The sequence below is a fragment of the Ranitomeya imitator genome, chromosome 3 (assembly GCF_032444005.1).
Source record: "Ranitomeya imitator isolate aRanImi1 chromosome 3, aRanImi1.pri, whole genome shotgun sequence".
In the NCBI taxonomy this organism is placed as follows: domain Eukaryota; kingdom Metazoa; phylum Chordata; class Amphibia; order Anura; family Dendrobatidae; genus Ranitomeya; species Ranitomeya imitator.
Window position 1 is genome coordinate 210,067,490 of NC_091284.1, and position 16,668 is coordinate 210,084,157.

The 16,668-nt window shown below is 45.1% G+C and overlaps 1 protein-coding gene across 1 annotated transcript in view; it reads left to right on the forward strand.

Annotated features, from left to right (window-relative positions):
* Positions 1 to 15,423, forward strand: part of LOC138671999 (polymeric immunoglobulin receptor-like) — a 128,026-nt gene extending 112,603 nt beyond the window's left edge. Inside the window, exon 7 of the mRNA XM_069760087.1 lies at positions 15,167 to 15,423. Within this exon, the coding sequence (XP_069616188.1) occupies positions 15,167 to 15,210 (44 nt within the window). The 3' untranslated portion in view covers positions 15,211 to 15,423. The remainder of the gene's footprint in view (positions 1 to 15,166) is intronic.
* The last annotated feature ends 1,245 nt before the right edge of the window (positions 15,424 to 16,668 follow it).

The following is a 16,668-nucleotide window of genomic DNA, read 5'->3' on the forward strand; positions in this document are numbered from 1 at the left end:
GTCTGGGGAATCAAACGCCAACGCCGCTTTTCTTCCTCCTCCTTTTTTAAATCCTCCTTCTTCCCCTTGTTAATGTTAAATTTCTCCAAGGGGAGCAGTGAAAAAATTTCCACGTACTCATCCTTACTAATCTTTTCCCTGACCTCTTTCGTAAGATGCGCCCCCAACGGGCCCTCAAAACACACGTATACCTCGCCGTGCGCCCTATCATCTAAGTGGACCCTACACTCCTTCTCCTTCTCAGTCTGCACAGAAACCGAAACTGGCTCCGCAACCTCGGCCTGCGCTGCTGCCGCACTAACCGGACTCCGTGTTACACCAGACCAAGCACCCAAAAAACCCTGCGGAGCCACATCACGATCCAATCTAGCTAGCAGGTTCTGCACATTAACCAAAAGCTCCCGCACCCCTGCCGCTTCACCGCCGCCTGCTACCCCTGCCGCAGCTACGCCGCTAAGCGCTCCCTGACCACCACTAAACGCAGGCGCACTAGCATCATAAGAACAAGCACGAGACACAGACGCATACTCACCGGGCTGCAAGGGATCTGTGGTCCCTCCAGCCGGAGTGCTGGTATCCGGACGTCCACGAACGGCCCAATCCGCCACCGACCCGTCCAACGATGTGCCTTGGAGGTGTCCATCAGACCCGCTGCTCCCGGACGCAGCTGGCCCGTGGGACACTGGATTCGGACTCCCCGCGATGGGGGGAGACGCCGCCTGGACCGGCGAGGGCACATCTTGCTGACCAGCGCCAGCCGCAGTCCAGGCCGCTGTAAGAGGCTGTCCGCTCCAAGGCCCTGGAGCAGGGGGACCCCCCGCCACTGTAGTAGGGGCCGACCCAGCGCCGTCCTGCCTCGGGCCGCCCGCCCCGCTTCCATCCACCGCTCCTCTGGGCCCCGCTCTCACCGCCGAGGCAGACCGCGCGGCGGAACCGGCACCGCCGCGGCCTCCCGCTGCTCTAGGCCCCAAGCGCTGCCCGGCGCGTCTTGGCTCCGCCCCCACCGCACCACGAGGTGAGGGCCTAGCAACCGCCGCTGCGCCCCCCCTGGCAGTCGGATTCCTCCCAGGCCGGGGCCTACTCGCCGCTGCTCTTACCGGCGCCCGGCCTGGAGGGTCCCGGGAGGGGCTCCTACGCCTGCGGGGGGCACTAGGCCCAGGATCCGGCGATAGGCGCTCGGGGGGCCGTGTCCGCCGAGCCCGCCGATCAAGATGGGGGACCGCCGGTGGGGATCCGCTGCCGCCGGCGCCGCCGTCCAGCAGGTGGGCCACCTGCGCCTCCAGCCATCCGGGAGGCCGAGAGGCTGCAGCCGCCCTCAGGCTCTGCAGCACAGCGTCCACACCTGACATGCTGCTGCTTTCAGTGCTGGTGAGCGGGAACTGACCGGCCCCCGCCCCCTGACACTTCCCTAACCCTCTCTCCAACTATCTCCCCCGCCCCCTATACGGTTAACCCTTTCAGCCCCACCCCCTCCTCTCCAACCCATTGTCATGCTGGCCTTCGCTTAGCCTTGGGGGGGAGGGGGCGGCTCGCTCCGGCCTGTCCTGGAGGAGCAGTACTGTGCAGTGTATATATACAGGACAGGAGGATTGGTACTGTGCAGTGTATATATACAGGACAGGAGGAGTGGTACTGTGCAGTGTATATATACAGGACAGGAGGAGTGGTACTGTGTAGTGTATATATACAGGACAGGAGGAGTGGTACTGTGCAGTGTATATATACAGGACAGGAGGAGTGGTACTGTGTAGTGTATATATACAGGACAGGAGGAGTTGTACTCTGCAGTGTATATATACAGGACAGGAGGAGTGGTACTGTGCAGTGTATATATACAGGACAGGAGGAGTGGTACTGTGCAGTGTATATATACAGGACAGGAGGAGTTGTACTCTGCAGTGTATATATACAGGACAGGAGGAGTGGTACTGTGCAGTGTATATATACAGGACAGGAGGAGTGGTACTGTGCAGTGTATATATACAGGACAGGAGGAGTGGTACTAAGCAGTGTATACACTGCACAGTACCACTTCTCCTGTCCTGTATATATACACTGCACAGTACCATTTCTCTTGTCCTGTATATATACACTGCACAGTACCACTACTCCTGTCCTGTATATATACACTGCACAGTACCACTCCTCCTGTCCTGTATATATACACTGCACAGTACCACTCCTCCTGTCCTGTATATATACACTGCACAGTACCACTCCTCCTGTCCTGTATATATACACTGCACAGTACCACTCCTCCTGTCCTGTATATATACACTGCACAGTACCACTCCTCCTGTCCTATATATATACACTGCACAGTACCACTTCTCCTGTCCTGTATATATACACTGCACAGTACCACTTCTCCTGTCCTGTATATATACACTGCACAGTACCACTCCTCCTGTCCTGTATATATACACTGCACAGTACCATTTCTCTTGTCCTGTATATATACACTGCACAGTACCACTACTCCTGTCCTGTATATATACACTGCACAGTACCACTCCTCCTGTCCTGTATATATACACTGCACAGTACCACTCCTCCTGTCCTGTATATATACACTGCACAGTACCACTCCTCCTGTCCTGTATATATACAATGCACAGTACCACTCCTCCTGTCCTGTATATATACACTGCACAGTACCACTCCTCCTGTCCTGTATATATACACTGCACAGTACCACTTCTCCTGTCCTGTATATATACACTGCACAGTACCTCTCCTCCTGTCCTGTATATATACACTGCACAGTACCACTCCTCCTGTATATATACACTGCACAGTACCACTCCTCCTGTCCTGTATATATACACTGCACGGTACCATTTCTCCTGTCCTGTATATATACACTGCACAGTACCACTCCTCCTGTCCTGTATATATACACTGCACAGTACCACTTCTCCTGTCCTGTATATATACACTGCACAGTACCAATCCTCCTGTCCTGTATATATACACTGCACAGTACCGCTCCTCCTGTATATATACACTGCACAGTACCACTCCTCCTGTCCTGTATATATACACTGCACGGTACCATTTCTCCTGTCCTGTATATATACACTGCACAGTACCACTCCTCCTGTCCTGTATATATACACTGCACAGTACCACTCCTCCTGTCCTGTATATATACACTGCACAGTACCGCTCCTCCTGTATATATACACTGCACAGTACCACTCCTCCTGTCCTGTATATATACACTGCACAGTACCACTCCTCCTGTCCTGTATATATACACTGCAGAGTACAACTCCTCCTGTCCTGTATATATACACTGCACAGTACCACTCCTCCTGTCCTGTATATATACACTGCACCAGGACAGGAGGATTGGTACTGTGCAGTGTATATATACAGGACAGGAGGAGTGGTACTGTGCAGTGTATATATACAGGACAGGAGGAGTGGTACTGTGTAGTGTATATATACAGGACAGGAGGAGTGGTACTGTGCAGTGTATATATACAGGACAGGAGGAGTGGTACTGTGTAGTTTGTTTTATATATATATATATATATATTTTGTTGCCCTCCTTTGTACTCTCTCTAGTTCCATTATATCCTTCCTGAGCACCGGTGCCCAAAACTGGACACAGTACTCCATGTGCGGTCTAACTAGGGATTTGTACAGAGGCAGTATAATGCTCTCATCATGTGTATCCAGACCTCTTTTAATGCACCCCATGATCCTGTTTGCCTTGGCAGCTGCTGCCTGGCACTGGCTGCTCCAGGTAAGTTTATCATTAACTAGGATCCCCAAGTCCTTCTCCCTGTCAGATTTACCCAGTGGTTTCCCATTCAGTGTGTAATGGTGATATTGATTCCCTCTTCCCATGTGTATAACCTTACATTTATCATTGTTAAACCTCATCTGCCACCTTTCAGCCCAAGTTTCCAACTTATCCAGATCCATCTGTAGCAGAATACTATCTTCTCTTGTATTAACTGCTTTACATAGTTTTGTATCATCTGCAAATATCGATATTTTACTGTGTAAACCTTCTACCAGATCATTAATGAATATGTTGAAGAGAACAGGTCCCAATACTGACCCCTGCGGTACCCCACTGGTCACAGCGACCCAGTTAGAGACTATACCATTTATAACCACCCTCTGCTTTCTATCACTAAGCCAGTTACTAACCCATTTACACACATTTTCCCCCAGACCAAGCATTCTCATTTTGTGTACCAACCTCTTGTGCGGCACGGTATCAAACGCTTTGGAAAAATCGAGATATACCACGTCCAATGACTCACCGTGGTCCAGTCTATAGCTTACCTCTTCATAAAAACTGATTAGATTGGTTTGACAGGAGCGATTTCTCATAAACCCATGCTGATATGGAGTTAAACAGTTATTCTCATTGAGATAATCCAGAATAACATCCCTCAGAAACCCTTCAAATATTTTACCAACAATAGAGGTTAGACTTACTGGCCTATAATTTCCAGGTTCACTTTTAGAGCCCTTTTTGAATATTGGCACCACATTTGCTATGCGCCAGTCCTGCGGAACAGACCCTGTCGAGTGGTACTGTGTAGTGTATATATACAGGACAGAAGGAGTGGTACTGTGCAGTGTATATATACAGGAGGAGTGGTACTGTGCAGTGTGTATATACAGGACAGGAGGAGTGGTACTGTGCAGTGTGTATATACAGGACAGGAGGAGTGGTACTGTGCAGTGTATATATACAGGACAGGAGGAGTGGTACTGTGCAGTGTATATATACAGGACAGGAGGAGTGGTACTGTGCAGTGTATATATACAGGACAGGAGGAGTTGTACTCTGCAGTGTATATATACAGGAGGAGTGGTACTGTGCAATGTATATATACAGGATAGGAGGAGTGCTACTGTGCAGTGTATATATACAGGACAGGAGGAGTGGTACTGTCCAGTGTATATATACAGGACAGGAGAAATGGTACCGTGCAGTGTATATATACAGGACAGGAGGAGTGGTACTGTGCAGTGTATATATACAGCAGGAGCAGTACTGTGCAGTGTATATATACAGGACAGGAGGATTGGTACTGTGCAGTGTATATATACAGGACAGGAGGAGTGGTACTGTGCAGTGTATATATACAGGACAGGAGGAGTGGTACTGTGCAGTGTATATATACAGGACAGGAGGAGTGGTACTAAGCAGTGTATATATACAGGACAGGAGGAGTGGTACTGTGCAGTGTATATATACAGGAGGAGCGGTACTGTGCAGTGTATATATACAGGACAGGAGGAGTGGTACTGTGCAGTGTATATATATACAGGACAGGAGGAGTGGTACTGAGCAGTGTATATATACAGGACAGGAGAAATGGTACCGTGCAGTGTATATATACAGGACAGGAGGAGTGGTACTGTGCAGTGTATATATACAGGAGGAGCGGTACTGTGCAGTGTATATATACAGGACAGGAGGATTGGTACTGTGCAGTGTATATATACAGGACAGGAGGAGTGGTACTGTGCGGTGTATATATACAGGACAGGAGGAGCGGTACTGTGCAGAGTATATATACAGGACAGAAGGATTGGTACTGTGCAGTGTATATATACAGGATAGGAGGAGAGGTACTGTGCAGTGTATATATACAGGACAGGAGAAGTGGTACTGTGCAGTGTATATATACAGGACAGGAGAAGTGGTACTGTGCAGTGTATATATACAGGACAGGAGAAGTGGTACTGTGCAGTGTATATATACAGGACAGGAGGAGTGGTACTGTGCAGTGTATATATACAGGAGGAGCGGTACTGTGCAGTGTATATATACAGGACAGGAGAAGTGGTACTTTGCAGTGTATATATACAGGACAGGAGGAGTGGTACTGTGCAGTGTATATATACAGGACAGGAGGAGTGGTACTGTGCATTGTATATATACAGGACAGGAGAAGTGGTATTGTGCAGTGTATATATACAGGACAGGAGAAGTGGTACTGTGCAGTGTATATATACAGGACAGGAGGAGTGGTACTGTGCAGTGTATATATACAGGACAGGAGGAGTGGTACTGTGCAGTGTATATATACAGGACAGGAGGAGTGGTACTAAGCAGTGTATATATACAGGACAGGAGGAGTGGTACTGTGCAGTGTATATATACAGGACAGGAGGAGTTGTACTCTGCAGTGTATATATACAGGACAGGAGGAGTGGTACTGTGCAGTGTATATATACAGGAGGAGCGGTACTGTGCAGTGTATATATACAGGACAGGAGGAGTGGTACTGTGCAGTGTATATATATACAGGACAGGAGGAGTGGTACTGAGCAGTGTATATATACAGGACAGGAGAAATGGTACCGTGCAGTGTATATATACAGGACAGGAGGAGTGGTACTGTGCAGTGTATATATACAGGAGGAGCGGTACTGTGCAGTGTATATATACAGGACAGGAGGATTGGTACTGTGCAGTGTATATATACAGGACAGGAGGAGTGGTACTGTGCGGTGTATATATACAGGACAGGAGGAGTGGTACTGTGCAGTGTATATATACAGGAGGAGCGGTACTGTGCAGTGTATATATACAGGACAGGAGAAGTGGTACTTTGCAGTGTATATATACAGGACAGGAGGAGTGGTACTGTGCAGTGTATATATACAGGACAGGAGGAGTGGTACTGTGCATTGTATATATACAGGACAGGAGAAGTGGTACTGTGCAGTGTATATATACAGGACAAGAGAAGTGGTACTGTGCAGTGTATATATACAGGACAGGAGGAGTGGTACTGTGCAGTCTATATATACAGGAGGAGCGGTACTGTGCAGTGTATATATACAGGACAGGAGGATTGGTACTGTGCAGTGTATATATACAGGACAAGAGGTGTGGTACTGTGCAGTGTATATATACAGGACCGGAGGAGTGGTACTGTGTAGTGTATATATACAGGACAGGAGAAGTGGTACTGTGCAGTGTATATATACAGGACAGGAGGAGTGGTACTGTGCAGTGTATATATACAGGACAGAAGGAGTGGTACGGTGCAGTGTATATATACAGGAGGAGTGGTACTGTGCAGTGTATATATACAGGACAGGAGGAGTGGTACTGTGCAGTGTATATATACAGGACAGGAGGAGTTGTACTCTGCAGTGTATATATACAGGACAGGAGGAGTGGTACTGTGCAGTGTATATATACAGGACAGGAGGAGTGGTACTGTGCAGTGTATATATACAGGACAGGAGGAGTTGTACTGTGCAGTGTATATATACAGGACAGGAGGAGTGGTACTGTGCAGTGTATATATACAGGACAGGAGGAGTGGTACTGTGCAGTGTATATATACAGGACAGGAGGAGTTGTACTCTGCAGTGTATATATACAGGACAGGAGGAGTGGTACTGTGCAGTGTATATATACAGGACAGGAGGAGTGGTACTGTGCAGTGTATATATACAGGACAGGAGGAGTGGTACTGTGCAGTGTATATATACAGGACAGGAGGAGTGGTACTGTGCAGTGTATATATACAGGACAGGAGGAGTTGTACTCTGCAGTGTATATATACAGGACAGGAGAAATGGTACCGTGCAGTGTATATATACAGGACAGGAGGAGTGGTACTGTGCAGTGTATATATACAGGAGGAGCGGTACTGTGCAGTGTATATATACAGGACAGGAGGAGTGGTACTGTGCAGTGTATATATACAGGACAGGAGGAGTGGTACTGTGCAGTGTATATATACAGGACAGGAGAAATGGTACCGTGCAGTGTATATATACAGGACAGGAGGAGTGGTACTGTGCAGTGTATATATACAGGAGGAGCGGTACTGTGCAGTGTATATATACAGGACATGAGGATTGGTACTGTGCAGTGTATATATACAGGACAGGAGGAGTGGTACTGTGCAGTGTATATATACAGGACAGGAGGAGTGGTACTGTGCAGTGTATATATACAGGACAGGAGAAGTGGTACTGTGCAGTGTATATATACAGGACAGGAGGAGTGGTACTGTGCAGTGTATATATACAGGACAGGAGAAGTGGTACTGTGCAGTGTATATATACAGGACAGGAGAAGTGGTACTGTGCAGTGTATATATACAGGACAGGAGGAGTGGTACTGTGCAGTGTATATATACAGGACAGGAGGAGTGGTACTGTGCAGTGTATATATACAGGACAGGAGAAGTGGTACTGTGCAGTGTATATATACAGGACAGGAGAAGTGGTACTGTGCAGTGTATATATACAGGACAGGAGGAGTGGTACTGTGCAGTGTATATATACAGGACAGGAGGAGTGGTACTGTGTAGTGTATATATACAGGACAGGAGGAGTGGTACTGTGCAGTGTATATATACAGGACAGGAGGAGTGGTACTGTGTAGTGTGTATATATAGGACAGAAGGAGTGGTACTGTGCAGTGTATATATACAGGAGGAGTGGTACTGTGCAGTGTATATATACAGGACAGGAGGAGTGGTACTGTGCAGTGTGTATATACAGGACAGGAGGAGTGGTACTGTGCAGTGTGTATATACAGGACAGGAGGAGTGTTACTGTGCAGTGTATATATAAAGGACAGGAGGAGTGGTACTGTGCAGTGTATATATAAAGGACAGGAGGAGTGGTACTGTGCAGTGTATATATACAGGACAGGTGGAGTGGTACTGTGCAATGTATACAGTGGGGCAAAAAAGTATTTAGTCAGTCAGCAATAGTGCAAGTTCCACCACTTAAAAAGATGAGAGGCGTCTGTAATTTACATCATAGGTAGACCTCAACTATGGGAGACAAACTGAGAAAAAAAAATCCAGAAAATCACATTGTCTGTTTTTTTAACATTTTATTTGCATATTATGGTGGAAAATAAGTATTTGGTCAGAAACAAAATTTCATCTCAATACTTTGTAATATATCCTTTGTTGGCAATGACAGAGGTCAAACGTTTTCTGTAAGTCTTCACAAGGTTGCCACACACTGTTGTTGGTATGTTGGCCCATTCCTCCGTGCAGATCTCCTCTAGAGCAGTGATGTTTTTGGCTTTTCGCTTGGCAACACGGACTTTCAACTCCCTCCAAAGGTTTTCTATAGGGTTGAGATCTGGAGACTGGCTAGGCCACTCCAGGACCTTGAAATGCTTCTTACGAAGCCATTCCTTCGTTGCCCTGGCAGTGTGCTTTGGATCATTGTCATGTTGAAAGACCCAGCCATGTTTCGTCTTCAATGCCCTTGCTGATGGAAGGAGGTTTGCACTCAAAATCTCACAATACATGGCCCCATTCATTCTTTCATGTACCTGGATCAGTCGTCCTGGCCCCTTTGCAGAGAAACAGCCCCAAAGCATGATTTTTCCACCACCATGCTTTACAGTAGGTATGGTGTTTGATGGATGCAACTCAGTATTCTTTTTCCTCCAAACACGACAAGTTGTGTTTCTACCAAACAGTTCCAGTTTGGTTTCATCAGACCATAGGACATTCTCCCAAAACTCCTCTGGATCATCCAAATGCTCTCTAGCAAACTTCAGACGGGCCCGGACATGTACTGGCTTAAGCAGTGGGACACGTCTGGCACTGCAGGATCTGAGTCCATGGTGGCGTAGTGTGTTACTTATGGTAGGCCTTGTTACATTGGTCCCAGCTCTCTGCAGTTCATTCACTAGGTCCCCCCGCGTGGTTCTGGGATTTTTGCTCACCATTCTTGTGATCATTCTGACCCCACGGGGTGGGATTTTGCGTGGAGCCCCAGATCGAGGGAGATTATCAGTGGTCTTGTATGTCTTCCATTTTCTAATTATTGCTCCCACTGTTGATTTCTTCACTCCAAGCTGGTTGGCTATTGCAGATTCAGTCTTCCCAGCCTGGTGCAGGGCTACAATTTTGTTTCTGGTGTCCTTTGACAGCTCTTTGGTCTTCACCATAGTGGAGTTTGGAGTCAGACTGTTTGAGGGTGTGCACAGGTGTCTTTTTATACTGATAACAAGTTTAAACAGGTGCTATTACTACAGGTAATGAGTGGAGGAAAGAGGAGACTCTTAAAGAAGAAGTTACAGGTCTGTGAGAGACAGAAATCTTGATTGTTTGTTTCTGACCAAATACTTATATTCCACCATAATATGCAAATAAAATGATAAAAAAACAGACAATGTGATTTTCAGGATTTTTTTTTCTCAGTTTGTCTCCCATAGTTGAGGTCTACCTATCATGTAAATTACAGACGCCTCTCATCTTTTTAAGTGGTGGAACTTGCACTATTGCTGACTGACTAAATACTTTTTTGCCCCACTGTATATACAGGACAGGAGGAGTGGTACTGTGCAGTGTATATATACAGGACAGGAGGAGTGGTACTGTACAGTGTATATATACAGGACAGGAGAAGTGGTACTGTGCAGTGTATATATACAGGACAGGAGAAGTGGTACTGTGCAGTGTATATATACAGGACAGGAGGAGTGGTACTGTGCAGTGTATATATACAGGACAGGAGGAGTGGTACTGTGCAGTGTATATATACAGGACAGGAGAAGTGGTACTGTGCAGTGTATATATACAGGACAGGAGAAGTGGTACTGTGCAGTGTATATATACAGGACAGGAGGAGTGGTACTGTGCAGTGTATATATACAGGACAGGAGGAGTGGTACTGTGTAGTGTATATATACAGGACAGGAGGAGTGGTACTGTGCAGTGTATATATACAGGACAGGAGGAGTGGTACTGTGCAGTGTATATATACAGGACAGGAGAAGTGGTACTGTGCAGTGTATATATACAGGACAGGAGAAGTGGTACTGTGCAGTGTATATATACAGGACAGGAGGAGTGGTACTGTGCAGTGTATATATACAGGACAGGAGGAGTGGTACTGTGTAGTGTATATATACAGGACAGGAGGAGTGGTACTGTGCAGTGTATATATACAGGACAGGAGGAGTGGTACTGTGTAGTGTAAATATATAGGACAGAAGGAGTGGTACTGTGCAGTGTATATATACAGGAGGAGTGGTACTGTGCAGTGTATATATACAGGACAGGAGGAGTGGTACTGTGCAGTGTGTATATACAGGACAGGAGGAGTGGTACTGTGCAGTGTGTATATACAGGACAGGAGGAGTGTTACTGTGCAGTGTATATATAAAGGACAGGAGGAGTGGTACTGTGCAGTGTATATATACAGGACAGGTGGAGTGGTACTGTGCAATGTATATATACAGGACAGGAGGAGTGGTACTGTGCAGTGTATATATACAGGACAGGAGGAGTGGTACTGTGCAGTGTATATATACAGGACAGGAGGAGTGGTACTGTGCAGTGTATATATACAGGACAGGAGGAGTGGTACTGTGCAGTGTATATATACAGGACAGGAGATGTGGTACTGTGTAGTATATATACTTTATACAGGACAGGAGGAGTGGTACTGTGCAGTGTGTATATACAGGACAGGAGGAGTGGTACTGTGCAGTGTGTATATACAGGACAGGAGGAGTGGTACTGTGCAGTGTATATGTCATGGAAGCTCAGTTCACTTAGCTGCTACTCAAGGTAGACACAGGAACATGTTTGATTAAGCTCTCTGGGTGGTTTATTGCGCCATAAACCAAAAACCCAAACTGGTAACAGAAAAACAGCCTTTCTGGCTCAAATGAAAGTAAAAAGTCATATAAAGTACTGTCCGGTATTTCTGTGACCATACTTATGGCAGCTATCGCAGGAGCTTCAGTCTGGAGGCTTCCTTTCCTCCACACAACACAGAGAAAAAAAAAACTGTCTGGACATTTAACTCCCTCCATCCAAACCATGGAGGTAGGGATATGGTGGGTAGGCATCCAGCCCATCTCTGACCTACCCACCATGAAAGCCAGGCCCATATAGCGACGGGATTGCTCTCAGCAAATAACATGCTGAGGAAACACTTATGGCTTTCACATCATGCAGGAAAGCAACCTTTGCTACACATATCTCCCCTCACGTAAGGCACCAGTGACCCTGTCATATATTCACCCAGTCAGCTAAAAGTCAAGGACTTTGGCACCTTCAGACACCAAACAGGGAATTCAGGAGAGGGCATCTGCGTTCTCATGTAACTTCCCAGGCCTATGTTCTACATTGAATCTGAAATCTTGGAGGCCTAAGAACCACCTAGTCACCCGGACATTCTTACCCTTTTTCTCTCTTAACCATCTCAGAAGGGCATGATCGGACACAAGTTTGAACCTCCAGCCAAGTAGATAATACCTCAATGTATCCACTACCCATTTTATGACTAGACACTCTTTCTCCACAATGACATAGTTTTCTCATATGATGAGGATGGGATGCTCTTCCCCATTTACTTCCCAACCCAACTTTTGAGGCATCCGCCTGGGCCACGAACTCTTTGCTGAAGTCTGGTGTGACCCTGTCACAATATACAAGACAGGAGGAGTGGTAGTGTGCAGTGTATACAGGACAGGAAAAGTGGTATTGTGCAGTGTATATATACAGGACAGGAGGAGTGGTACTGTGCAGTGTATATATACAGGACAGGAGGAGTGGTACTGTGCAGTGTATATACACAGGACAGGAGGAGTGGTACTGTGCAGTGTATATATACAGAAGAGGAGGAGTGGTACTGTGCAGTGTATTTATATAGGACAGGAGGAGTGGTACTGTGCAGTGTATTTATATAGGACAGGAGGAGTGGTATTGTGCAGTGTATTTATATAGGACAGGAGGAGTGGTACTGTGCAGTGTATTTATATAGGACAGGAGGAGCGGTACTGTGCAGTGTATACATACAGAAGAGGAGGAGTGGTACTGTGCAGTGTATATATACAGGACAGGAGAAGTGGTACTGTGCAGGGTGTATATATATATATATATATATATATATATATATACATAGGCCAAGAAAAGTGCTACTGGGCAGTATATACAGTATATGCAATATACAGTACACAGGACAAGAGCAGTGGTATTGTGCAGTTTGTATATACACGACAGGAGAAGTGGTACTGTGCAGTGTATATATATATATATATATATATATATATATATAGAACAGGAGCAGCGGTACTGTGCAGCTTATACTGTAGTTAGAATAGAATGATATAGAATTATAGAATGGTAAAATAGTGCTACCTGTATGCCCACATCTGCGGTCTTGTTGTGGAGAAATTGTCTTTTATTTCTTTATGGTTATGCATTCTTCCATGCTCTGGGCTGTGCGGTGTCTGGAAGAGAACTCTGTCTCCGATGTTTATTTGCGTACCACCCTCCCTCCCATTAACGTCACAGTAGTCTGTGATGAATATTGGTGGCTCCCTGCAATTGCGCTACTGCGACTATACTTACTTTTTTGGCATGCTATGGGCATTGGCTTTGGCTTCATTCTTCTTCTGCGCAGGTGCCGTCGAGTCACTGCTACTGTATTTAGTACAATGTTTTAAAAGGCTGGTGGCCCACTTTGTAGTACAGTAGTGCACTGGCAGATCACCAATCCGGGCCTGCCAGGCTCCAATAGACTAAGAAATACAGCTCTCCATCAGCAGCTTAATTACTCATTGGGAAATGCTAGCTGGTCTGGTCAACAATCTGAACAAGGCTGAAGTTGTCCTCTTAACCCTTTGCATTGTGAATAAAGAAGTTTCAAGGTGCTTTCTTCAGAGGATCCTTAGGCTACTTTCACACTAGCGTCGGATTCAGCCCGTCGCATTGCATCGGGCCGAGATTCCGACGCTAGCGTTTGATGTGCCGCACAACGGGTGCAGCGGATGCATTTCTCCGGCGCATCCGCTGCCCCATTGTGAGGTGCGGGGAGGTGGGGGCGGTGTTCCGGCCGTGCATGCGCGGTCGGAAAAAGCGGTCCGTTGGCAGCAAAAAAGTTACATTTAACGTTTTTTGCTCCCGGCGGTCCGCCACAACACGGCGCAACCGTCGCACGACGGTTGCGACGTGTGTCAATACGTCGCAATGCGTCAGTAATGTTACTCTATGGGGCAAAAACGCATCCTGCAAACAACTTTGCAGGATGTGTTTTTTCCCCTAAATGACGCATTGCGACGTATTAAAAAAAACGCCAGTGTGAAAGTAGCCTTATCCCAATTTGGAATAAGAGGGTTATATAGCCAATGAAAGAAGTATCTCTGATGTTGAATCAGTTGATATTTCATTGGCTAAGTTAAATGCAAAATTTTATTTACAAAAAACAATAAAACATGAAAACTTTTTAAAATGTTTTTATTGTCTTTTATAAAATTTAGCATTTTACTTAGCCAATAAAATATCATCTGATTCAACATCAGAGATACTTGGTTCATTGGCTACATAACTCTCTTATTCCAGATTGGGTTAATGATCCTTTGAAGGAAGCGCCCTGAAACTTCTTTATTCACAATATCACATGGAGGAGATGTTTTTCTGGGAGAGGAATATCATCTCCATGTTATTACAGACGGACAGCACACCAGTGGAAGGATCACCCTTGTTTGCAAACTTTTCCCAGTGTTGTGCCTCCTTGCAGAACCACACCAGGTGAGCAAAATTCAAGTTGTACTTTCCTCACCAAGAAAGACTGACTCATCTACTATGCTTGGACAGCGCTCTCCCTCTCTTTCCCAGAATCTCATTCACACATTACCTTTTGCCTTGCGCTTGTATTTATGCTGGCCAGATACTCAACAAGTACTTTTTTGGTGTTCTCATCAGTCACAACTACAACATCATTATCATTCATAGCTACTTCTTATCATACAAAATGAAGAGACTACAGCTCCACAAACTATGATTTTTATTCACATAAGCAATTCGGAAGACATAGATACTCTCATCAGCGTCGCATGCTATTGCTGCTGTCAGCGAGAACAGCTTGCGCTGATGATTAGTAGTCATCAGCCAACGCCTGACCGGCCGTAACCTTTTCACCTCTGGTCACATCCACTGGCTCACAATCTGTCCTCTGTGTGACAGCATGGGAACTGTGATATCCAGCAGCTGAGACCGACTGTGACTTCAGTAAGATCACCACCGGTCAGAGCAGCTGTTTTCCTATGCTGTCACACAGAAGAACCTCCAGATGTTCAGGCCCGCCATTCACCCGAACATCCATGGGTCCATCAATCCCTATTAATACATTTTTGGATAGCAAATTGATATTAATATTTTTGTACTTACAGGTGCAAAGCCCAGAAGGGATGCTTCCTTTCCTCTCATGCCGTGAACATCAGTTAATACAGACTGAATGGAAATAAGCTTTAGCAAATATTTCACAATGGACAAGAAAGTGTTGAATATTTTTTAAATCATGTTAATATTGGCGATATATTGGATATTTCTTCACTGCTATACAATCAGTTGTGCAAAAGAAATATGTGTGCTTGTTTTCAGCTCAAATTCTTATTCAAAGAAAAAATTATGTATATTTTTCAGTGTTTGTATTATTTAGCTTTGCCGATTATAATAATTTTTTTGCAGTATTTGGCATAAAGCCTAATATCCAATTTTCTAATATTTTATTTAAATAGCAATCAATACAATTGAATTTTATTCTATTTTTCATTTTTTTGGTATAGATTGTACATACATTGTAGCTCTTTATTTAGCAAGACAAATGTTATGCCTTTGAAGTAGGAAATCACATAATGATTTTTCAGTTTGCTTTTTTATTCTTTGTTTTTGCATTTGAATTTCAGGGTAAAAATAATAGAGATGTGACTTCTGAATTTCTAACTTGATGCCCTGCAGCTTCCCAGTATGTATTTGCAGCATATTGTTTGAATTTGCTGTTTTAACAATAGTTTCTATTTAGAAAGAGAGGTGCAATGACAGTTCAATCTTTTAAAACCTAGTGTGCCATCTGCAGAGTATTCATTAGGATGTTAGACACAGAGACACCTCCGTATTTTAATTGAATGACATTTGATGGACCAACACCCAGGGCACGCTCTGCCTATGAATGCATATTAATGTTTTTGATGTAGACTATAAACCTTTTGCTTCTCTTCATCTACTGTACGGACTGTATATGTTTAACCTTTTAGTTTTCCTATTGTATGCAGCTTCATTTATGAACATGAAATGTAATAATATTTTACTTGCTTGAATATTTATTTTGTTTCATTTTGCTTCTTGTACTTATCTTAGTATCCAACTGGTATTTAATAATGCAATACTTTTACAATCATGCTCTCACTACTATTAACATAATACTGCAAGTGTTAAAGGCATTTTTCTCTGGTCATCTTTTCTCAATACGCTCCGAGTGAATTAATTAAAAAAATCCTTATATCTATCTACATGACCAGCACTGCAATTCCCACAAGCTACGGTGACTCCCTCCGGTTTCAGGTCATAAAGATCCGGAAGGTGCATCACAAGACCACTGTAGCTAAGCAGTAGCCCTCACATTATGTCTACATAAGAAACAAGTACAGTTTCCAGTTCACATGGAAAATGAACACTTCAGCTTATAATCAGCAAATGATTGGCTGCATTTTCTGATGTTATCATCTGGGGCTTTTTAAGACTGGCTCAGGTGGCTCATGCTGTATAGCATCTTGCTAACACTTGCTTTCTGGAGTTAGCTTCATTTTCCTTTTGACTTTGTTCCAGCCAGGTCTCTAATCATTTTCCCAGCTACTCCTGTCTGCATACTGTTGCTTAGTTTGGTCGCAGGAGA